The sequence below is a fragment of the Chlorocebus sabaeus genome, chromosome 1 (genome assembly GCF_047675955.1).
Source record: "Chlorocebus sabaeus isolate Y175 chromosome 1, mChlSab1.0.hap1, whole genome shotgun sequence".
In the NCBI taxonomy this organism is placed as follows: Eukaryota; Metazoa; Chordata; class Mammalia; order Primates; family Cercopithecidae; genus Chlorocebus; species Chlorocebus sabaeus.
The window spans coordinates 31,926,297-31,950,469 of record NC_132904.1 but is presented as its reverse complement, the minus strand read 5'-3'; the positions used below and the strand labels follow the sequence as shown (position 1 = coordinate 31,950,469).

Genomic DNA, 24,173 nt, shown 5'->3' with positions numbered 1-24,173 from the left:
TGAAACCATCTGTGTTTGTTCAGCCTTATGGGTGGTTCACTGTCATTCATGATTCCTCTTTCTTCTGTGCAAGTCTTCTCAATTGTGGTTTTTTTTTTTTTTTTGAGACGGAGTCTCGCTCTGTTGCCCAGGCTGGAGTGCAGTGGCCGGATCTCAGCTCACTGCAAGCTCCGCCTCCCAGGTTTACGCCATTCTCCTGCCTCAGCCTCCCAAGTAGCTGGGACTACAGGCGCCCACCACCTCGCCCGGCTAGTTTTTTGTATTTTTTAGTAGAGACGGGGTTTCACCATGCTAGCCAGGATGGTCTCGATCTCCTGACCTCGTGATCCGCCCGTCTCGGCCTCCCAAAGTGCTGGGATTACAGGCTTGAGCCACCGCGCCCGGCCTCTCAATTGTGTTTTTTAAGAATTCCTAAGTATCTAACTATTGCCACTGTTTTGCCCTCATAATTTCTGCAATAGGATCTTGGCCTTCTCTCTTTAAGGTTTGCTCTGTTCTGCACAGTATTTATCAGACTAAGATAGTGATTCTTTCGAACTTTTCAGAGTGAACTTATAGGGTCCTATGTCACATGTCAGAACTACTAATCAATAATTTCTGAAAGGGAGATCTGGATGTATGTAGTTTGAAACTAACCAGGTGATGCTGATGAGCATGCCTGGTTACAAACCATTCTTTAGGCCAGGCAAGGTTTCCCATGCCTGTAATCCCAGCACGTTAGGAAGTGTAACTGGAAGAATTGCTTGAGCCCAGGAGTTCAAGACCAGCCTGGGCAACACAGGGAGACCTTGTCTCTATAAAAAGATGTTTAAAAAACTGGCAAGGCATGGTGTCACACATCTTTGGTCCCAGCTACTCAGGAGGCTGATGTGGGAGAATTGCTTGAGCCTGGAAGGTCACACCTAGGATGAGTTAAGATCACACCACTGCACTCCAGCCTGGACAACAGAGCAAGACCCTGTCTCAAAAAAGTATAAATTTAACTCTTACTAAAATTCTTGAGAGGCTCTTGATTCCCTTGAAGATAAAATGTGAGATCCTTATTTTGGTATATAATATTCCATTGTTTGATTTCCGTCTACCTCATATCCCTATTCTCCAATACAACCATGCTGAATTACTACAGTTCTAATGTGCCATGTTAGGAATATTTCTAGGTCTTCGTATATGTGATTTTGTATCCTTGAAACCTTCTTTTTCTTTCCTTGGATAATTTCTCCTCTTCCTTTGTTTTGTTTTGTTTTGTTTTGAGATGAAGTCTTGCTTTGTCGCCCAGGCTGGAGTGCAGTGGCTCCATCTCAGCTCACTGCAAGCTCCGCCTCCTGGGTTCACAGCATTCTCCTGCCTCAGCCTCCTGAGTAGCTGGGACTACAGGGGCCCGCCACCATGCCCAGCTAATTTTTTGAATTTTTTTTAGTAGAGACGGGGTTTCACCATGTTAGCCAGGATGGTTTCAATCTCCTGACCTTGTGATCTGCCCACCTCGGCCTCCCAAAGTGCTGGGATTTACAGGCGTGAGCCACTGCGCCCGGCCTCTCCTCTTCCTTTTAATACTCATTTGTCATGTCGTAGAGGAAGTCTTCCCAGATTGTGTTATGTTTATTTACTTATGCAGTTTTATTTCTCTAGTCCCTAGCATAACACTTGGCAGTCAATAAATGTCATTTGTATAAATGCAGACCTCACCTTTAGATGCAACAATAATAGCATTGATTCAGCATTCATTATGTGTCAGTTGCTGGACTGTGCTAGTTGCTGCTGACCATATATGCTTTATTGTTTATTCTCACAACAACCTGATGAAGGTAGGTGTTACTATTACCCATATTTTACTGTTGAGGAAACGGAGACTTGGTTAAATCCAACTAATTATCTGTGTGGCTAGCCTCTAAGTCAAGAGAATTTATATAGAACTGGATTTGAATCCTGTAGCTTTGTTTGCAGAGCTGTGCTTTTATACAGCTGTTACACAGTTGTTTCAAAGTTCCCTAGTTTATTTTTTAAAATTCATGATAAATAATTTCTTAATAAGAGCTGATTATTCTTAGGCTACATGTTTTTACTTTTAACTTATCAAACTGGATTAACTAAAACAAAATAAAGATTTAAAAATATTTGGCATTTAGGTATGAATGGGATAGGTATATGCTAGAGTTCCGTGCATACTTAATTCAGTGGACTTAGTGTTTATTTCTGTTCAGATTTTATACCAAAGAATACTGTGTGCTAAATGAAGTAAAAATATTAATCTTAACTGAGAATATTAGAACTACAAAGAACATTAGGCTTTATAAGTAGGAAAACAAGTATTCTACAAGAGTATGTACTTCGCTCAAAGTCTTGTAGCATTTATTTGCAGAAGCAGGACTGGAATTTGGGGCTCCTAACTTCCAATCCAGAATGTTTTATCTTTCTCAACTGTGAAAAGCTGATATACCTAAAACTGTAACAATATTTTCAAAGCTTGAAGAGAATTCTATTTTTATTACATTCTAGGCATTAGTGACCAAATTATTTAACACAAAAAGGACAAAGTGATATGACTCCTTAAGGCAAAAAATCATTTATTCAGTGTTTAAGTAACTTATTACTTGTGTGCAAGTACTGGTTTGTTTTCTCAGATTTAACGTATTTTATGAAACATTTGCTAATTGATTTTTAAACCTGGAATGTGTTTTATTTCTTAAGCATCAAGGAGTAGGTTTATATGTTATTCATATGTGGATATAAACCATAAGAGCACATATTTAAAAGCATTTTATCTTACAGTCATATACTGTCTTCACTGCATGAGTGGACATTTTAGATGAATTTTTTTGCCTTGGCTATATCTGCTTTAGAAATTAATTTTCTTTATTATAGTGAAGTTGACTAAAAAATGTTCACACTTAAACAGTATAGAAAGTGATAACCAGATAACTAATCTTTGCTGGTTTGTTTTAGTTTTTTGTTGTTGTTTTTGTTTTTGAGATAGTCTCACTCTGTTGCCCAAGCTGAAGTGCAGCAGCCCGATCACAGCTAACTGTAGCCTTGACCTGCTGAGCTCAAGCCGTCCTCCCACCCCAGCCCCCTGAGTAGCTGGGACCACAGGTGCCACTATGCCCAGCTAATTATTTTTTGTAGAGATGGAGTCTCACTATGTTTCCCAGGCTGATCTTGAATTACTGGACTCAAACAGTCCTCCAGCCTTGGCCTCCCAAAGTGCTGGGATTATAGGTGTGAGCCACTGCACCTGGCCTGTTTTGGTTTTTTGAGGAAATTATAAATTTTTTAAAAATGTGACAGTGACTGAAAGAAGATGATACTTCCCTTTGCAAAATTCTAACCTTCCTTGTCCTCAATTTCATACCTTATTCATGAGTGTGTGGGGAGGAGATGGAAGATTTGTTTTATGCTAGGCTGGGAATATGAAGATTGAGACTTCGTTCATTCGGTTCATTCTTCTCTAGGATTTAGCTGAGGTAATACTTGGAGTATGTAAGGTGATGGTAAAAGTTTACTATTCTCTCCCTACCATGACTACTCAGGGCTTGGGGATTAAGAAGGGCTATGCTGGGCCACCATAGGTCCTATCTTACATAAACGTACATATATTCAAAGAAGAGTCTGTACTGGTCCAAACGTGGGAATTAGAAATCAAGACCATGTTTTGAGGCATGCTTTTTCCTTTTAGGATTACAAAAAAGAAATTCTGGCTTTTGTTTAAAAAATAAGCAATCTCAACAGACCAGTGACTATCAGATTATTATTCCTGGGATTAATACCTTCTGAAATGGATTTTAAAACCATAAAGCATACAGATTTTTAAAAAACATTATTATGTGGGATATGGAGATGGGCCAACCATAAGAGATTGAACACATGCATGACAGCAAGGCTTATCTAGAAACCACCTTCTTATTTGGTAGTGTTGCATAGTTCATGAAAAATTAAAAATGATCACTAAGGTTGGATGAATATAATTCTTTTTTTTGAGATGGAGTTTCACTCTTGTTGCCTAGGCTGGAGTGCAGTGGCATGATCTCTACCTCCCAGGTTCAAGCAGTTCTCCTGCCTCAGCCTCCCGAGTAGCTGGGATTACAGGCATGCGCCACCACACCTGGCTAATTTTGTATTTTCAGTAGAGACAGGGTTTCTCTATGTTGGTCAGGCTGGTCTCCAACTCCCGACCTCAGATGATCCACCTGCCTTGGCCTCCCACAATGCTGGGATTACAGGCATGAGCCACTGCACTCGGCCAGATGAATACAATTTTTATTGATATAATTTACATGGATAAGTGACCATTTTAAAGCATACAATGCCATAATTTTTAGAATATTCACAAGGTTGTACAGCCATCACCATTATCTAATATCTAGAACATTTTCATTACCTAATAAAGAAACACATACCCAGTAGCAGTCTTTTCTAGTTTCCCCTCTCACCAGTCCTTAGCAAATACAGTAATCTGTCTCCGTGGATTTGCTTATTTGGGACATTTCATATATAGCCATGCATCACTTGACAAAAGGGGTATGTTCAGAGAAATGTGTCGTTAGGCAGTTATATCACTGTGCAAACATCTTAGGGTATACTTACACAAACCTAGATGGTGTAGCCTACTACACACCTAGGCTATATGGTATAGTCTGTCAGTCCTAGGCTAAAAACCTGTACAGCATCTTACTGCACTGAATACTCTAGGCAGTTGTAATACAATAGTAAGTATTTGTGTACCTAAACATAGAAAAGGTACAGTAAAAATAAGGTATTGTAAGTTGTACATATAGTCTATTGATTGAAACATTGTTATGTTGGGCATGACGCTTTTTTTTTTTTTTTTTTTTGAGACGGAGTCTCAGAGTCTCGCCCTGTTGCCCAGGCTGGAGTACAGTGGCGTGATCTCTGCTCACTGCAACCTCTGCCTCCCGGGTTCAAGCAATTCTCCTGCCTCAGCCTCCTGAGGAGCTGGCACATGCCATCATGCCTGGCTAATTTTTGTATTTTTAGTAGAGACGGGGTTTTGCCATGCTGGCCCGGTTGGTCTCAAACTCTTGACCTCAGGTGATCTACCACCTTGGCCTCCCAAAGTGCTGGGATTACAGGTGTGAGCCACCATGCCCGGCCAGGCATAACTCTAAATGGAATTATATGTGGTCTTTTGTGTTTGGCTTCTTTCATTTAGCATAGTTCTTTCTGATTCCTCCAGGTTGTAGCCTGTATCAGTATTTCATGCCTCTTCGTGGGTGAAAAATATTCCAGTGTTTGACTACATCACATTTTGTTTATTCATTTATTAGTTTTTGCACATTTGGATTGTTTCCACCTTTTGACTATTATGAATAATGTTGCTATGAACATTTATGTACAAGTTTTTGTGTGAACATGTTTCCATTCTCATGGGTATATACCTAGGAGTAGAGTTGCTGGGCCATGTGGTAATGATGTTTAACTGTTTGAGGGAGGCATGAGATTTTATTAATATTTTCTTAATTCAGTTAACTACTATTGCTTTATTCACAGCTAATTTTATGTCAAATGTAATCTTTATCCCATTGCACATAAGATACCAAAAAACCCTATTTTATGGCCAGGTGTGGCGGCTCATGTCTGTAATCCCAGCACTTTGGGAGGCTGAGGCGGACGAATCACTTGAGGTCAGGAGTTCAAGACCAGCCTAGCCAACATGGTGAAACCCCATCTCCACTAAAAATACAAAAATTAACTGGACGTGGTGGCTCAGGCCTATAGTTCCACCTACTTGGGAGGCTGAGGCAGGAGAATCACTTGAACCCCAGAGGCGGAGGTTGCAGTGAGCTGAGATTGTGCCACTGTACTCCAGCCTGGGTGACAGTGTAAGACTCTGTCTCCAAAAAAAAAAAAAAACCCACCATTTCTCTGTATTGCTCTTTGTGACTTATGATGTAGAGCTCTCTTGATTTGTGCTTCAATAATTAACATCATTAGATGGTAGCTCAAGTAGGTTTGGCCTTATATGGAATCCTGATATAATGCCTAAAATTAATAATATTAAGTCTCAGATAATTCAGTTTTTAATTAGCATGGACTGACCTACTGGCTTAATCTTTCATTTCTGAGTCCCTAGTCCTTAGCAGAATGCCTGCCCAGTCAAGTAGGCACGCAGTAAAAGTTTGAGAGATGATTCAGCTCTAACTTGAAGGTGATTTCTCTTCCAAAACTGTACATGGGTTGTAATTATTTATGAGTACCTACTGTGTACCACATACTATTCTGGGTGCTTGGGATGTACCAGTGAATAAAGCAAAGGCTCTGTCCTGAAAGAGTTTACCTTTCAGTGCATACTGGGCAAACTAGCACACTATATATAGTAAATATATATAGTATATTGAGTATTAATGCATGGAGAAAAATAAAGAGGGTTAGGGCATGTGGAGAGAGAGGACAGAGTAAGGATGTTGTTTTATATGAAGTAGTCAGGGAAATCTTGAGTGAGCTGAAATTTAAGCAGAGACCTAAGGGGAAATGAGGAGTGAGTTTGAGGGATGAGGCAAAAGACCTGTGTGGCTGGAGTGAAAAATAGGAGCTAAAATCATAAGTGTAAGGGAGCAGCAACTAGATCATGTAGTGCCTTGAGAACTTTGTAAGAAGTTGTGGCTCTTACTTGTGAGGTGGCAAGCCGTTGGAAAGTTTTTCGTGATTTGATTTTACCTTTTTAAGAGAATGACTCAGGCTGAGGAGGAGGGGAAGGAAGGGCAAGAGCAGAGGCAAGGAAACCACTTAGGTGTAATAATTCCTTGCCTGTTCAAGAAGTGACTGGAGTTAGCAAAGATTTGTAAGGAACACCCTCTTCATCCCAAAAACCTTGATATTTATAAATTAGATCAGTAATTATTCTAACTCTTAGGAAGTTGTGTTTAGGTTTAGCATGGCTTACATTTTTTTAAATGTAGACTTCATTTTTGGAAACTGCTTTAGATTTACAGAAAAATCAGGAACGTATTATAGAGTTCCCATACACGCCCTCCCCCACCCCAGTTTTCCCTATTATTGCCATCTTATATTGGTAGGGACATTTCTTACAATTAATGAACCAATATTAATACATTATTATTAACTGACACCTATAGTTTATTCAGATTTCCATAGATTTACTTAATGTCTTTTTCTCTCTCCTCTTATCTATAACAGTTTCTCCAGCTTAGTTTGTTGTTTTTGTTGTTGCAGTTTTTTTTTTTTTTTTTTTTTTTTGGAGACAGAGTCTTGCTCTTTCATCCAGGCTAGAGTTAAGTGGCATGATCACCTATGAACTCCTGGGCCAAAATGTGTAGCTGGGACTACAGGCAAGCACCACTATGCCTGGCAAATTTTTAAGTTTTTTAGAGACTAAGTATCGCTGTGTTGCTCAGTCTGCTATCAAGTACTCCTCCGGCCTCAACTTCTTTTTACTTTGCTTTTGATAACCTTCACAGTTTTCAGAAGTACTGGGCAAGTATTTTGTAGGACACCCCTCTTTTGGAATTTGCCTAATGTTTTTTCTTTTCATGTTTAGACTGGTGTTACCGGTTTTGAGGAGGGAGACCACGGGGGCAAAGTGTCACTTTCATCACATCATGTCAGTGGTACATACTATCAATGTGATTTATCACTAATGATATAGGCCTTTATCACCTGGTCAATTCTCATCAGGTTTCTACATTGTAAAGTTACTCTTTTTTTTTCGCCTTTCAATACTATACTCTTTGGAAAGGCATCATTGTGTGCAGTCCACACCTGCGTGGGGAGTAATGGTCTCCCTCCTTTAGGATAGAGAATCTACATAAATTAATTGGGAATTCCTCAAGGGAAATTTGTCTCTTCCTTTCTATTTATTCAATCATTTAATTATCAGTATGGACCCGTGGATATATATTTTATACTTTGGGTTACAATCCAGTACTATTTTGTTGCTCAAAATGTTCCTGCTTTGATCATTGGGAACTCTTTCAATTAGCTTGTGTGTTCCTTTGACATAAATGTCTTTTTTTCTCTTTTTTTCTCCCTTCTTTTCTGCCCCCTTTCTTTTTAGCACTTTCTTACTTTCTGATGCTCCAGACTCATCTTGTATATTTCCTGCCCCAGTACTAGAATCAGCCATTTCTCCAAGGAGCCTCGGTTCCTTTTTCTTGGAGAATGGTGTGAGAAACCCATCTGGGTACTGGGTATGTTCTTTGCTGCTGGAGTGTCATTGCTTCTGGGCTCTGTCCACCAGAGTAAGGAAATACACATGTAGCCTGTTTTAATATAGAGAATGATTGCTATGATCATTTTAAAAGCATATAAAATTGTAAGAGTATTTTGAAAATAACAGTTGGGCATTTGGGTTTTTGTATTAAGGGATTTCTACATTGCGCTTTGAGTAGCAAAAGAATGAAGCTGGACTCCTACCTCATACCATATAAAATAATTAATTTGAAATGGATCAGTCATCCTAAATGTAAAAGCTAAAACTAAAAAGAGAAAACATGGGCATAAATCTTCATGACCTTGGATTACAAGTTATTTCTTAGATATGCTATCAAAAGCATGAGTGACAAAGGAAAAAATAAATTGGACTTCAAAATAAAAAATTTTTGTGCTGTACCTGATACCATCAGAAAGTGAAAAGATAACCAATGAATGGAAAACAATGTTTAAAATAATAGATTTTTCAGGAACTTGTATGCAGCATATTTAAAGAACTCTTGTACTTTAATAATAAAAAGATAACCCAGTTAAAATATGAGCACAGCATGTGAATAGACCCTTGTCCAAAGAAGATGCAAGTGGTCAATAAGCACATGCAGAGATGCTCTACATTATTAGTCATCATGAGGTAAATGCAAATCAGAACCACTCCACACCTGTTAGGATGTCTATTATAGATAACGAGAAATATAGATAATAAATATTAGTAAGAATGTTGAGAAATTATAACTTACACTTTGCTGGTGGGAATGTAAAATGGTACAGCCACTTTGGAAAACAGTTTGGCCATTTCTCAAAATGTTAAACATGAAGTTTTCATTTGACCCAGCAAATTCATTCCTGGATATATATACCCAAGAGAAATTAAAAACATACATCTATGCAAAAACTTGTACATGAATATTCATAGCATTGTCATGATAGCCCCAAAGTAGAAACAACCCAAATGTCCATCAGCTGATGAATGGATAAACAAAATGTGGTATATTCATGCAACAGAATATTCAGCCCTAAAAAGGAATGAGGTACTGATATATCCATGTTGTAACAAGGTGAACCTTGAAAACATATTTAGTGAAAGAAGCCAGTTATAAAAGGCCACATGTAGTATGATTCAGTTTTTATGAACTGTTTTGAATAGGCAAATCCATAGAGACAGAAGGTAGATCAGTGATTGCCAGAGGCTGAGAAGAGGAGGGAAATAGGACCAAGTGCTCATGGATACATGTTTATTTGGGGGGTGATTAAAATATTCTAAAATTACATTGTGGTGACAGTTGCACAAGTCTGAATATTCTAAAAACCACTGATTAGCATACTTTAAAAGGTGACCTTTATGGTATGAAAATTGTATTCCAAGTTTGTTTTTTTACAAAAACATTTAGAACAGAATAGCAAAAGATACTTAGGGATAAATTTAACAAAGTACATGTAAGAATTATACACTAAACACTACAAAAGATTGTTGAGAGAAATTAAAGACCAGAAACAGCTATACTGTATTCATGACTGAAAAGATTCAGTACTTTTAAGATGGTATAGTTTTTCCCAAATTGGTGTTTAGATTCAATGCAGTTTTTTTGTTGTCATAGAAATTGACAAGCTAACTCAAATGTATGTGGAAATACCTAGCACAGCAAAACAGTTTTGGAAAAAGAACAAATTTGGAAGATTTGTGTTATTGAATTGAAGACACTATAAATACAATTGTATAAAAATATAGTTATTTGTGGATTGATTTATATGAACAGACATTGGTCAGTGTAATACTATAGTCAAGAAACAGAAACCCAAATATATGGCTTACTGATTTTTGACAGAGGTGCCAAGACAATTCAATAGGTAAAGAATAATCTTTTCCATATATAGTGTTGGAACCATTGCACATTGAAATTTTAAAAATGAGTATCAACACTTTACACCACATATAAAAAATTAACTCCGAATGGATTATAGCCCTGAATGGAAAAGTTGATAGTATAAAACTTCCAGAAGAAAACACAACAGAAAATCTTTGAGGTCTTAAACTTAGACAAAGATTTCTTAGGTACAGCACCAAAAGTACAATAGGTAAATTAAAAACTGATCAAAATTAAGAGCTTTTGCCCTTCTAAAGATACTGTTACAAGAATGAAAGCCACTGGGTGGGAGAAAATATTTGCAAAACATAACTGGCCAAGAATTTGCTCCAGAATATATAAGCAACTCTCAAAATGCAATAATAGAAAACAACCCAATAAAAATGGGCAGAATATTTCAGTAGTACTTTTACTAAAGATTTCTACATGGCAGATGGTGAGATATTTATTGCACATCAATTAGAATGGCTTTTTTTTTTTTTTTTTTTTTTTTTTCCAGCCAGAGTCTCACTCTGTCACCCAGGCTGGAGTGCTGTGGTATGATTTCGGCTCATTGCAACCTCTGGCTTCCCAGGTTCAATCGGTTTTCATGCCTCAGCCTCCTGAGTAGCTGGAATTACAGATCTATGCCACCATGCCTAGCTAATTTTTGGATTTTTAGTAGAGATGGGGTTTTGCAATGTTGGCCAGGCTGGTCTTGAACTCCTGACTTCAAGCAATCCACCCAACTTCAGCCTCCCAAAGTGCTGGGATTGTGAGTCACCACACCCAGCCTAATTTTTTTTTTTTTAAAGTAACAACTTACAAACTAACAATACCTAGGGCCCACATGGATGCAGTTACTAGACATACATTATTGGTGGGAATGTAATATGTTATAGCCACTCTGGAAAACATACAGTTTATCTGAGTTAAACATACATTACTGTATAACTCAGTCATCTCCCTACGCAAGTGAAATTAAAACTTACGTTCACACAAAAACTTATGCACATGGGTGTAGCAGCTATGAATGATTGCCCCAGATGTCTCTCAACTGGTGAGAAAGTGTTAAAAAACAAACCAACCGGCCAGGCGTGGTGGCTCACGCCTGTAATCCCACACTTTGGGAGGCTGAGGCGGGTGGATCATGAGGTCAGGAGATCAAGACCATCCTGGCTAACATGGTGAAACCCCGTCTCTAGTAAAAATACAAAAAATTAGCCGGGCGTGGTGGCGGGCGCCTGTAGTCCCAGCCACTCGGGAGGCTGAGGCAGGAGAATGGCAGGAACCTGGGAGGCGGAGCTTGCAGTGAGCCAAGATTGCATCACTGCACTCCAGCCTGGGTGACAGAGCGAGACTCCGTCTCAAAGAAAAAACAAAAACAAACAAACAAAAAAAACCAACTTTTGGTGCATCCATGCAATGGAATACTGCTCAGCAATAAAAAGGAATGAATCACTGATAGAAATAACACAGAGATGAATCTCAGAGGTGTTACACTAAGTGAAAAGTGAGACACAAAGACTACATATTAAATGATTCAATTTATGTGACATTTTGGAAAAGGCAAAATCACAGAAGCAGAAAACAGATCTGGGGACTTGGTGGTAGGATGGGCTTACTGCAGAGAGACGGGGAGTCTTTGTGGTGATGGAGGTGTTCTCTCCCTTGGTTTTTGTGGTTTGTTTATGCAGGTATCAGAACACACACTAGAGGGCCAGGCGCAGTGGCTCACTCCTATAATCCCAGCGCTTTGGGAGGCTGAGGTGGGCAGATCACCTGAGGTCGGGAGTTCAAGATCACCCTGGCCAACATGGCAAAACCCTGTCTCTACTAAAAATACAAAAAAATTAGCCTGGCGCAGTGGTGCGTGCCTGTAATCCCAGCTCCTCAGGCTGGGGCGGGATAATTGCTTAAACCTAGGAGGTGGAGGTTGTGGTGAGCCGAGATCGCATCACTACGCTCCAGCCTGGGCGACAGAGTGAGACTCTTGTCTCAATAAAAAAAGACCAGGCACGGTGGCTCACGCCTGTAATCCCAGCACTTTGGGAGGCCGAGGCGGGCAGATTACGAGATCAGGAGATCAAGACCATCCTGGCCAACATGGTGAAACCCCGTCTCTATTAAAATACAAAAAATTAGCTGGGTGTGATGTGGGTGCCTGTAGTCCCAGCTACTTGGGAGGCTGAGGCAGGGGAATCGCTTGAACGCGGGAAGTGGAGGTTGCAGTGAACTGAGATCGCACCACTGCACTCCAGTCTGGTGACAGAGCAAGATTTCATCTCAAGAAAAAAAAAAAGCCCCAGAAAAGGTGAATTCTACCCATGCAAATTATACCTAATTTTTTAAAAGTGAAAATATGAAAAATTTGAACCTTGAACTTTACCTCACACCATACACACAAAAAAATCTCAAAATGAGTCATAGACCTAAACATAAAAGCAAAAACATTAAAACTTATAAAACATAGGAGAATATATTAGTTGACTTTGGGTTGGTGAAGATTTCTTAGGACACCAAAAGCACAAACTATAAAACAAAACATCTTGATAATTCACACTGAGCAAAAATTAAAACCTCATTATTTAAAGACACTGGAGGCCAGATGTGCTGGCTCACGCCTGTAATCCCAGCACTTTGGGAGTCCAAGGTGGGTAGATTGCTTGCTTTAGTCCAGGAGTTCCAGAACAGCCTGGGCAACGTGGACAAGCCTTGTCTCTACAAAAATTAGCCAGTGGTGGTGGCGCATGCCTATAGTCCCAGCTACTCAGGAGACTGAGGAGAGAATCACCTGAGCCTAGGAAGTTGAGGCTGCAGTGAGCCATCATCATGCCACTGCACTCCAGGTTGGGCGACTGGAGTGAGACCCTGTCTCAAAAAAAGAGAAGAAAAAAAAAAAGGAATAAATAAAGACACTGGAAAATGAAAGAGAATGAAAAGGCAAGCCAATAGACTGGGAGAAAATACTCCCAATACATATATTTGACAATGAATTTTGATCCAGGATATGTAAAGAACTCTTAAAACCCAATAAGAATGGAAACAACCCAGGTTTGGTTTTTATTTTAGATTCAGGGGGTACATGTGCAGGTTTGTTAGAGCATGATGCTGAAGTTTGTAATACAAATGATCCTGTTACTTGGGTACTCAGCATAGTAGCTGACAGTTTGATTTCCAGTCCTTACCCCACTTCTTCCCTCCTCTAGTAGCCCCCAGTTTCTATTATCGCCATCTTTATGTCCGAGTACCCAATATTTAGCTCCCACTTATTAGTGAGAACATGTGGTATTTGGTTTTCTGTGCCTGCATTAATTTGATTAGGATTATAGCCTCCAGCAGCATCCATATTGCTTAAAAGGACATGATTTTGTTCTTTTTAATGGTTGTGTGGTATTCTAAGATGTTTGTGTACCACATTTTCTTTATCCAGTCAACTGCTAATGGCACCTGGGTTGACTCCATGTCTTTGCTATTGTGAAAATGCTGCAATGAACATGCGAGTAAATGTCTGTTTGGTAGAATGACTTGTTTCCTTTTGGATGTATACCCAGTAATGAAATTGATGACAACTTAGATCTTTTACAAGGGCTGAAGATTTGAATAAACTTCACAAGAGAAGCTAAAAGAATAGCCTTACAAACATACAGAAAGATGCACCTCCTCGTATGTTATCAGAGAAATGCAAATTAAGCCACAGTGGTATTCCACTGAACCCACCTAGAATGGCTAAAATTAAGAAGACTGAAAAGATCAAGTATTGCCAGATGTAAAACTACTGGAATGTTGATACTTCACCTTTTTTTTTTTTTCCTTGGAGACAGAGTCTTGTTCTGTCACCCAGGCTGGAGTACAATGGTGCAATCTCAGCTCACTGCAACCTCTGCCTCCTGGGTTCAAGCAATTCTCGTGCCTCAACCTCCAGAGTAGCTGGAATTAGAGACCTATGCTAGCATACCCAGCTAATTTTTGTATTTTTAGTAAAGATGGGGTTCTGCCATGTTGGCCAGGCTAGTCTCGAACTGCTGACCTCAAGTGATCCACCTGCCTCACCCTCCCAAAGTGCTGGGATTACAGGCATGAGCCACCACACCAGGCTGTGTTGCAGACGTTAGTAAGGACACATTACCTTAACCACTTCAAGCTCAGAATCATCAGTAATGAGACAAACTGACATCATGTGCCTTCTCATGTGATGCAATAAGAAGTACACAACAGGCCAGGTGTGGTGGCTCATACCTGTAGTCCCAGCTACTTGGGAGGCTGAGGCAGGAGGATTGCTTGAGCCCAGGAGTTGGAGGCTACAATGAGCTATGATCCTGCTGCTGCACTCTAGCCTGGGCGACAGAGACCCTGTCTCTTAAGACAAATCCAGAATTTGGGATATCTTATAATTTAGTTGCCCTGGATTCTTCAAAAGTTCAAGGGATTAGGGATTAGGGGTTGGGTGAAGGCACTGATACTAAGTTAGAGAAATAACCAAAAGAAATCACTGAATTTTGATTGAATCCTAGTTAAAAAGAGCTTAAAACTTCTAGATGTTTGGCAACAATGAGGGAAACTGGAATATGACCTATATATTATATGATTATTGAATTAATGCTAAATGTGTTTAATAGTGATACCTGGTTATATAAGAATGTCGTTGTTCCTATGAGATGTACCTGATGATACCTCCCAAGTTATTTTCAAGTTATTTAGCAAAAAAAAGAAAAGTGTGTGTGTGTGTATACAGAAAAATAAATGATGTTACAAAATCTTAATAGTTGTTGAATCTTAAGGGACAGGTATATGGGTGTTCATTGAAGTTTCGATTTTTTCTATGGGTTTAAAATACTCAAAATAAAAACATAACCTTTCCTTTCCAAGGGGAGGGGGTAAAAAATCTTGTTTTGGACTACTCTGATAATGTTTGAGCTTGAAGTTTTCTCAGTGAGTTATTGGGAAATAGTATTAATTCTTTTTTTGAATTATCTGTTATTCTATAGAATACTATAATTGGGTTATGGAGGTTATTTCATCTGGTCCTTTTTTTATACAGATGAAATTAGTCCAACAATAATTGAGTCACTTATTTAAATTACACTGTAAGCCAGAAGTAGAGCCCGTACAATGAATTCAGCTCTCTGTTGTCCAGGATATTGCTTTTTCTGCTGTACCACATTACCTCTCCCAGTAAAAAGACTCTTGTTTGAGGTAGAGTTGAATTAAAGAAAATACTGTGTATTATTTTTCTCCTAATGCATCTTAAATATATTTTCTCCATTGTGATAGTATCATCAGACTGTGTTTGATCCACTAATCTATAGGTCAGGAAGTTGGTCAAAGGTTTCTACTACTTTTATAGTTGCTCTTCTAGAAGTTTTTTTTATCAAATGGTTTGGACTGTATATTTTGTTCACTGATTTTTAATGTCCTCTAGTTTAAGCTATGAAGAAGGACATCCCTCACACTCTGAAACAGATCTCCTTCAGAGACAGAGTTTTGCAGCCTCTCATCAGCTTCCTGTATATGCTCCCACACCTCAACCTACTGGTAACAATTCTCTTGTGAAATGTACTATGAGTCTGGGTACATTTAGTGAATAAGAAGGAAAACCAATTTTCATGTGTTGGGTTCTGAATGTGTAGGACATACTCATGCCATGGGAAATGAAATGAGAGTATAAGCTTGTTTTTTGTTTTTGTTTTTGACACTGCTCTGTTGGCCGGGCTGGAGTGCAATGGCGTGATCTTGGCTCACTGCAACCTCCACCTCCGGGGTTCAAGTGATTCTCTTGCTTCAGCCTCCCGAGTAGCTGGGACTACAGGCGCCTGCCACCATGCCCGGCTAATTTTTGTACTTTTTAGTAGAGATGGAGTTTCACCATATTGGCCAGGCTGGTCTCAAACTCCTGACCTTGTGATCCTTCCACCTCGGCCTCCAAAAGTGCTGGGATTACAGGTGTGAGCTGCCGCACCCGGCCAAAGCTTTGGTTTTTACCAACAGGGAATATTTATATAATTAATAAATTAAAAGATCTTCTTTCATGCATCTTTGGAGATTTTAAATTATAAATATGCTTGGTCAAATTGATATGTTTACTATCAAAATAAAACTATTTGGGGTTGTAGAATGTTTTGGCCTCAATTTTCAGAAATTTTAAAATAGAGTCAGGAATGTAATTTTATACAAGTACATATTTTTTTTTTTTTTTACTTTGGGATATATTTTATCTTCAAATGTAGGTCTTTCTGGAATATTTGATACTAGTGTGAACAGTGCCAGCAGTAACACTAAAGAGTCTTCAGTGATGAATTTTCTGTCTACTGCTGAATCCCGAACTGCTCAGGCTGCTGCTTCAGGAACTACTCTCTTACCACAGTTCAGGGCTCCATCCTGGCAGACAGGTGATTCTCTGTTTTTAGAATTTTTAAGTCCTATAAAAATGCTGATGAAAAATATACATTTGATGGCCTTGTCATTGTAGCTGGGAGTTTTGTTACAATATTGATTTTCCACTGAACTCTAAGACCTGGAATTTTTCAAAATTTTCAGGTGAATAAAATTCAAGAATTTATTACTGGCAGAAATTTAGTTTTAGCATTCTGACAAAAACTAATAAGTTGACATTGAGGGGTAGATAATGATTAAAGAAGGCCTGATATAAGGTTTATATCTAGCAATTACTTGTCTACTTGAAAGAAGCAAAGATTAAAATTTATTTTAGTGACTTCAAAATGGATAGGTGGTATAGTAAAAAAATTCTTGGGACTCATTTCATTGTTAGTGTTATATAAAGTTATCCTTAATTGGATAGATTAAATCATTAATAAGAGCCATTACAAGTTGATATTATGATGTGCCCATTTTCCAGCAATAATTACAAGGTCTATAATGTGCTTTTCTATTTCATTTTTCTTATTTTACTTTTCAACCATTTCTCATCAAAAGTTGTATCTATATATTTCTGCTTTTGTGGTATGACAGGAATTTTTTTTTGGAGTTTTTTTTGAGTTTCGTTGTCTTAAAGAAGAAATGTCATAGTATATTTGAGAATATGTTTTTAAGGGATAGCTATAGGAAATAGTATTTTAACATTCTCAGGTAAATTCCACTAATAGAAGTTTCTCAGTATACCTTAGTGACATTTTTTTTCCTGCTTCTAAGGAGATAATTAATGATTTGGTGAAATAAAATATTTTAAAACACAGCTTTATTTTTACTGCCTGAAATAATTTTATATTTCATGTATTTTCCTATTAGTATATTAGTTAGATTTTCCTATCTGTATATTAGTGCTGAAACTTGAGAGTTGAAGAAATTTTAAAACAAAATAAAATCTGTTAATATTTCTGTAAAGTGTTTTTACTCTTGTGTAGTTTGTTTTTAAAGTTTTTTTGACTTTTTAGGTTTCAATTTGGTTTTGTTTTGTTTTTTGAGACAGAGTCTCACTCTGTTGTCCAGGCTGGAGTGCAGTGGCACAATCTTGGCTCACTGCAACCTCTGCGTCCTGGGTTCAAGTGATTCTTGTGCCTCAGCTGCCCGAGTAGCTGGGATTACAGGCATGCACCACCATGCCCGGCTAATTTTTATGTTTTTAGTAGAGATGGGGTTTCACCACATTGGCCAGGCTGGTCTCAAACTCCTGACCTCACGTGATCTGCCTGCCTCGGCCTCCCAAAAGCGCCCGGCCTAGGATTCAATTTTTAACAATTCATTTTTACAATTATTTGTTAAATTGCATTTAACAATTCATTTGTATCTGATCCTATAATTGAATTGCATTCAGAAGGGCTTGGACTCTCAGGTTAGTAGGTAGAAGTTTTTTTATTTTTATTTTTTCAGAGCACGACTGATATTACTATCATGTGGACATTTAAAAGAAATTTAATGGATTTTTGAGCACATTAAACTGGACCTAAACTAATGTACCCTAAATGGGAAATAAAAATGAAATTGAGACAAAAACATACACAACATATAAATATACCATTAGTTGAAAGAAGGTATTAGTGTGTTAGGATAAGGAACGTCTTCTTTTGACATGTTTGAGATTATAATATGAGCATTAGATGCATTTCAAAATAGCTTCTGTGGGCATAGTGTGGTGAATTTGCTAGCCTCTGTGACTCCCTTCTACATTAATCTAATAAATCATGCAAGTAAGTCAAGTAAGAAAGATCTTTTATCACTCTACTGGATAGAAGGATTTCAAGACATAGAAGCTCCTTACCACCACCTTAAGCCCCAAATATTCTCTGTCCTTTCTAACTAGCCTCTTCCTCATTCTAGGCATAACTGTGATAGTGTCAGTCACCATGTAATTACAATTGGTTCTTTAAATATGATTTGATATATGTGACATAAAACACTTACCTCATAATAACCATTAAAACTGAATCCATTATTTGTAACTTTACATTTACTTAAATGTCAGTTCTTTATTGCTGTTTACTTATTATGTTTTAACGCCCCCCCCACCCCAACACACACAAAAGAACAATAGGAGATCTCTGGTAAAGAGCAGTAGAGTCAGTTGGTTGGAGTTTCATGAATATCACTTGACCCTCAGCAAGTCACATCATCAGTCAACCCCCGTTTCCTAATTGCTAGAGCAAAGGAGTTGAACTATATTATCTCAAAAGACTGCTCTAGTTCCTGTCAGTTTCAGTGTATTATTTTAAACATTTCTAAGTGTTATTTATTCTTTCAAGTGCCACTAGATATTTTCTATCTTTGTAGTAGTAATTCTTTTTGGATATTTAATGGAAAGTAGGAAAATATTTTTCAAAGAGCCAGAGAATTGTTTTCCCCATTTTTCCAAAAATGAAAAAAAAAATTTAATGGAGGTTCACATAAAACATTTAAATAGTAAAAAGGTATATAAAGTGGAAAGTGATAGTTCCTAACTTTTCAAAAAGGAATTAACAGTTTATTTATTTTTATTGGATATCCTTCTATGTCAAAACATATACATCCACCTTCATCAATGTTTATGGCAATAGTATTATTATTATTATATGCTGTAATTATTTGATTGATCCCTTGTTTATGGACTTTTTGTTGTTTCTACTTACTGTAAACAGTATAATGAACATCTGGTACAAATATTTTTTGTATGCACTTATTTCTATAGAATAAATTTCTATAGAACTCCCAGATCACAAGGGTATACCCATTTTTACTTTTGCTATATGTGGCTAAAATGCTGTCCTGAAATGTTAACAGTCTCTTTCTGACAGTACTTTATTAATTTCTGATCAACTTTTCGTGATAAACATGCATCTATTGTGATTGGGAAATTGTTCATAGGAAGTCAAAGCTTGAAATGCAAGAGATTTTTAAAGTGAATATATTGTGGTAAAAGAAACTGCAGTTCACTGACTGGTTTTTTATATTTATTTATCATGTTAGATGTAGGCAAGTTAGTGTTTTTTTTTCCATTTTAATGTTATGTACATTTTAGTTTGTCCAGTGGTATTTTGCATTGGGACTTTGGGATAAATTAATCACTAGAGATAAGTACATTTTTATTGATTTCTTCATTTTCCTATGACCTTATCAAACTGTATATAAATTCTCTTATATAACAATTACAGATATGAATTGCTGATATCATTGTAACTTCATTTTTTCTCTATGAAAGCTAGCTAACCCAGGCATGGTGGCTTGCACCTATAATCCCATCACTTGGGAGACCAAGATAGGAGGATCACTTGTGCCCAGGAGTTCAAGATAGCCTGAGCAACATTGCAAGACCCCATATCTCTACAAAATTTAAAAATTAGCCAGGTTTGGGGGCATGACTTGTAGTCTCAGCTACTTGGGACACTGCGGCTGCAGTGAGCTATGATCACAACACTGTGCTCTAGCCTGGGCAACAGAGTAAGACCTTGTCTCTTTTTTTTCTTTTTTTTGAGACGGAGTCTCGCTCTGTCGTCCAGGCTGGAGTGCAGTGGCCAGATCTCAGCTCACTGCAAGCTCCGCCTCCCGGGTTTACACCATTCTCTTGCCTCAGCCTCCCGGGTAGCTGGGACTACAGGCGCCCGCCACCTCGCCTGGCTAGTTTTTGTATATTTTAGTAGAGACGGGGTTTCACCGTGAAGACCTTGTCTCTTAAGAAAAAAAAAAGAGGATGGGAGTGGGAAGCTAGCTATTTTGAAATGTAATTTCAAAATTTACATGTAGAACTTACTGGTCAAGTTTTTCAGTCTTAAGACATTTTAATGGGTTATGTAAGTCACTACTATGAAAACATATATTAAAGTAATTGTTATCATAATTACATAAAAATCTTTGTGCCTTTTCTTTATAGGCATGCATTCTTCAGCAGCAACTGAGCTGTTTGCTACTGGACCTTTGCCAAGCACTGGAACACTTCCACCATCTCTCTCTGCTTATCAGCATCCCACCACCTTCAGCAATAGAAACTTTGCTACCACTTCACCTTTGGTGCTTCAGGATTCAACTTTTAACACTACATCAAATGGAATTTTAAGTCATCATGACCCTTTGCTACAAATCAAGACTTCCCAGGGAACTGTTCCAACTGCTTTGGCATTTGAGCGCCTGGGCAGTTCTGTATTAAGTAACAGCATACCACCTCAGTCTTCAACATACCGCTCAGCTCAAGAGTCTGCACCCCATCTTTTACAACCTCAATTTAGTTTGTTGCCTTCAGCACTTGGGGGAGCCCAGCAGACTCCTCAAGCCTACAGTTCAACTCTCTTTACTAGTTCTACTGCTTCCATTGAAAGAGCTCTTCTTCGAGAATGTAGTGTTATCAAACACCATCAGCGGCCTTCAGGTACCCAGTCAATTCAGGCACAACTGACTGGTTCACAGCACTCCTTACATAGTTATCTATCAAATTCAAGTGTAGTTAATTTTCAGGAAACAACCAGGCAGTCTTTATCCTGTAGCCCAATTGGAGATTCCACTCAGGTGAGCAATGGAGGATTACAACAGAAGACCTCCCAGGTCTCAGTGGAACTTGCTCAGTCTTACTCATCTGCAATTCCATCATCAGGGTATCCTCCTTCTACTACAAAAGTAAAAAGCTGTTCTACAGAACAACCACTAACATCAACCAAGACCCCTAAACCTCAAAGTATAATTCCTCCTGTGCAAACACTAAGCTATTCCAAACCTTTACATAACCAGAGTTCTGTAATATCGGGCCAAGCACAAATTTATTCTACAGCGCAGCTACCAAGCCTTTTATCAGTCAGTCAGTCCCAAAATTATGGTTTAGTACAGCCACATAATGTGCCATCTATTGTTCATTCACAGGTTTATAGGTCCAGCAAGGTTGAAAAATTGCCACCCTTGTATAAAACACTGACTTTTTCTGGGTCATCTCAGACTATAACTCCTGAAAATCAGACGCTTAGTTATTCATCTAATCAGCAAGAGGTATTGTCTTCAGTTACAAATGAGAATTACCCTGCTCAAACAAGAGATCTGTCTTCAGTCAGTCAGTCTCAAAGTTACTCATCTGGTCACTCTCAGGGTTTATCACCAGTTAGCCAGACACAGGTTAGCTATTCATCTCAATCACAAGTTTTGTCAGTTGTTAGTCCTTCAGAAAGCTATGCTTCAGGGGAGTCCCTAACATTAACAGCCCCTTCTCTTTCTTATTCTTCTGCCTCGCGGGCTCAGAATTTGCCAGACTCTAGCCCGACCCAGAATTATATTTCTATGCATTCTTCTCAAAATGTTCAGACTCAAGAGTCATCATCTCCCCAGTCCCAGAAGTTTTTGCCTGGTGTCCAGTCATCATCTTTTGCATCCTCTACTCATTGTCAGACATTACAAAATAACATAACTTCCCCTGACCCAAAGTCTTATGCTGAAAGAAAGCTTGACTCAGATGTGTATACATCTTCAAAGCAAGAAGATGGTTTTCCAATGCAAGAGTTACAGGTATTGCAGCCACAAGCATCTCTTGAGTCGTCAACCCAAAGGCTATCTGATGGGGAAATTAATGCTCAAGAATCAACTTATAAGGTGTCAAAGGCAGATGACAGATATTCTCAGAGTGTAATCAGAAGTAATTCCCGTCTTGAAGATCAAGTTATTGGGGTTGCTCTACAAGCGTCAAAGAAAGAAGAAAGCGTTATTAGTTCAGTGACACAACTTAACCAACAAATTGGCCAAGTCAGTAATGCAGCTACCCTTGATCTTAAGAATGCAACTAATTTAATACAGACTCCACAAATAAGGTTGAATACTAAAGACTTAAAGCAGCAGCATCCTCTTGTACTTAAGGTGCATGAATCCAAGGTCCAGGAACAGCACAATCAAATAATTAATGCTTCATCTCAGATTCAAATTCCAAATCATGCTTTAGGGCATGGCCATCAGGCATCTCTTCCTAATACACAGGTCCTTTTAGATTCTGCCTGTGATTTACAGATTCTTCAGCAGTCAATACTGCAGGCAGGTTTAGGTCAAGTAAAGGCATCTTTACAAGCACAGCGTGTTCAAAGCCCTCAACAAATAGTACATCCTTTCCTTCAGATGGAAGGTCATGTTATTCAAAGCAATGGCGATCATTCTCAGCAGCAACTCCATCCTCAAAATTCTGAAGTTATGAAAATGGACCTCTCTGAGTCTTCAAAACCATTACAACAACATCTAACAACAAAGGGCCATTTTAGTGAAACAAATCAACATGACTCAAAGAATCAGTTTGTTTCTCTTGGATCGATGTGTTTCCCAGAGGCAGTGCTTCTTAGTGATGAAAGAAATATTTTATCAAATGTAGATGATATCTTAGCAGCTACAGCAGCAGCTTGTGGAGTTACACCTTCTGAATTTTCCAAGTCAACTTCAAATGAAACCATGCAGGCTGTTGAAGATGGTGATTCTAAATCTCATTTTCAGCAGTCGTTAGATGTCAGGCATGTGACTTCAGATTTTAACTCTATGACAGCTACAGTAGGAAAGCCACAGAATATAAATGATACTTCCTTAAATGGAAATCAGGTTACTGTGAACCTTTCACCAGTACCTGCCCTTCAGTCAAAAATGACTCTTGATCAACAGCACATTGAAACACCTGGTCAAAATATACCAACTAAAGTAACTTCAGCAGTGGTTGGACCAAATCATGAAGTCCAGGAGCAAAGTTCTGGCCCATTCAAGAAACAGTCTGCTACCAATCTTGAATCTGAAGAAGACAGTGAAATTCCTGTTGATAGTACATTAAATAATAACAGAAACCAAGAGTTTGTTTCTAGTAGTAGAAGTATAAGTGGAGAGAGTGCTACATCAGAGAGTGAATTTACCTTAGGGGGTGAGGACAGTGGTGTGTCAATGAACCCAGCTAGGAGTGCACTTGCACTGTTGGCCATGGCCCAATCTGGGGATGCAGTCAGTGTCAAGATTGAAGAAGAAAACCAAGATTTAATGCATTTTAACCTTCAAAAGAAAAGAACTAAAGGAAAAGGGCAAGTTAAAGAGGAAGACAATAGTAATCAGAAACAGCTGAAAAGACCTGCCCAAGGCAAACGCCAGAATCCAAGGGGAACAGATATATATTTACCATATACTCCTCCTTCCTCAGAAAGCTGCCATGATGGTTATCAGCATCAAGAAAAAATGAGACAGAAGATCAAAGAGGTGGAGGAAAAACAACCAGAAGTCAAAACAGGATTTATTGCGTCTTTCTTAGATTTCCTGAAATCTGGGCCCAAGCAGCAGTTTTCCACTCTTGCTGTACGAATGCCTAACAGGACTAGACGGCCAGGGACCCAGATGGTTCGTACATTTTGTCCTCCACCACTTCCCAAGCCTTCATCTACAACACCCACACCTTCAGTGTCTGAAACTGGCGGTAACAGTCCATCAGATAAAGCTGATAATGAACTTAAAAACTTGGAACATTTATCTTCATTTTCTTCTGATGAAGATGATCCTGGATGTAGTCAAGATGCTTATAAAAGCATCTCTACTCCCTTAACTACTTTGGATGCTACTTCTGATAAAAAGAAGAAAACAGGTAAAGTTTTAAAATTTAGATTCATAATTATTACTTTCTTCTTTTTTGGGCTATAGCTCACATTTTAAGCTTTTTTCACTTAAAGCAGGTCTGCAAGTATATTTTCAGGACAAAACGTATAGGTAGGTATCTTAAGGACTTTTTAAAAAAAATTTTCTTGC

At 38.4% G+C, this 24,173-nt stretch overlaps 1 protein-coding gene across 1 annotated transcript in view; it reads left to right on the top strand.

Annotated features, from left to right (window-relative positions):
* QSER1 (glutamine and serine rich 1) overlaps nt 1-24,173 on the top strand; it is an 84,592-nt gene that overhangs the window by 21,276 nt on the left and 39,143 nt on the right. The window contains exons 2-4 of the mRNA XM_008002673.3: nt 15,448-15,560; nt 16,253-16,414; nt 20,323-24,012. Coding sequence (XP_008000864.3) covers nt 15,448-15,560; nt 16,253-16,414; nt 20,323-24,012 — 3,965 coding nt within the window. The remainder of the gene's footprint in view (nt 1-15,447; nt 15,561-16,252; nt 16,415-20,322; nt 24,013-24,173) is intronic.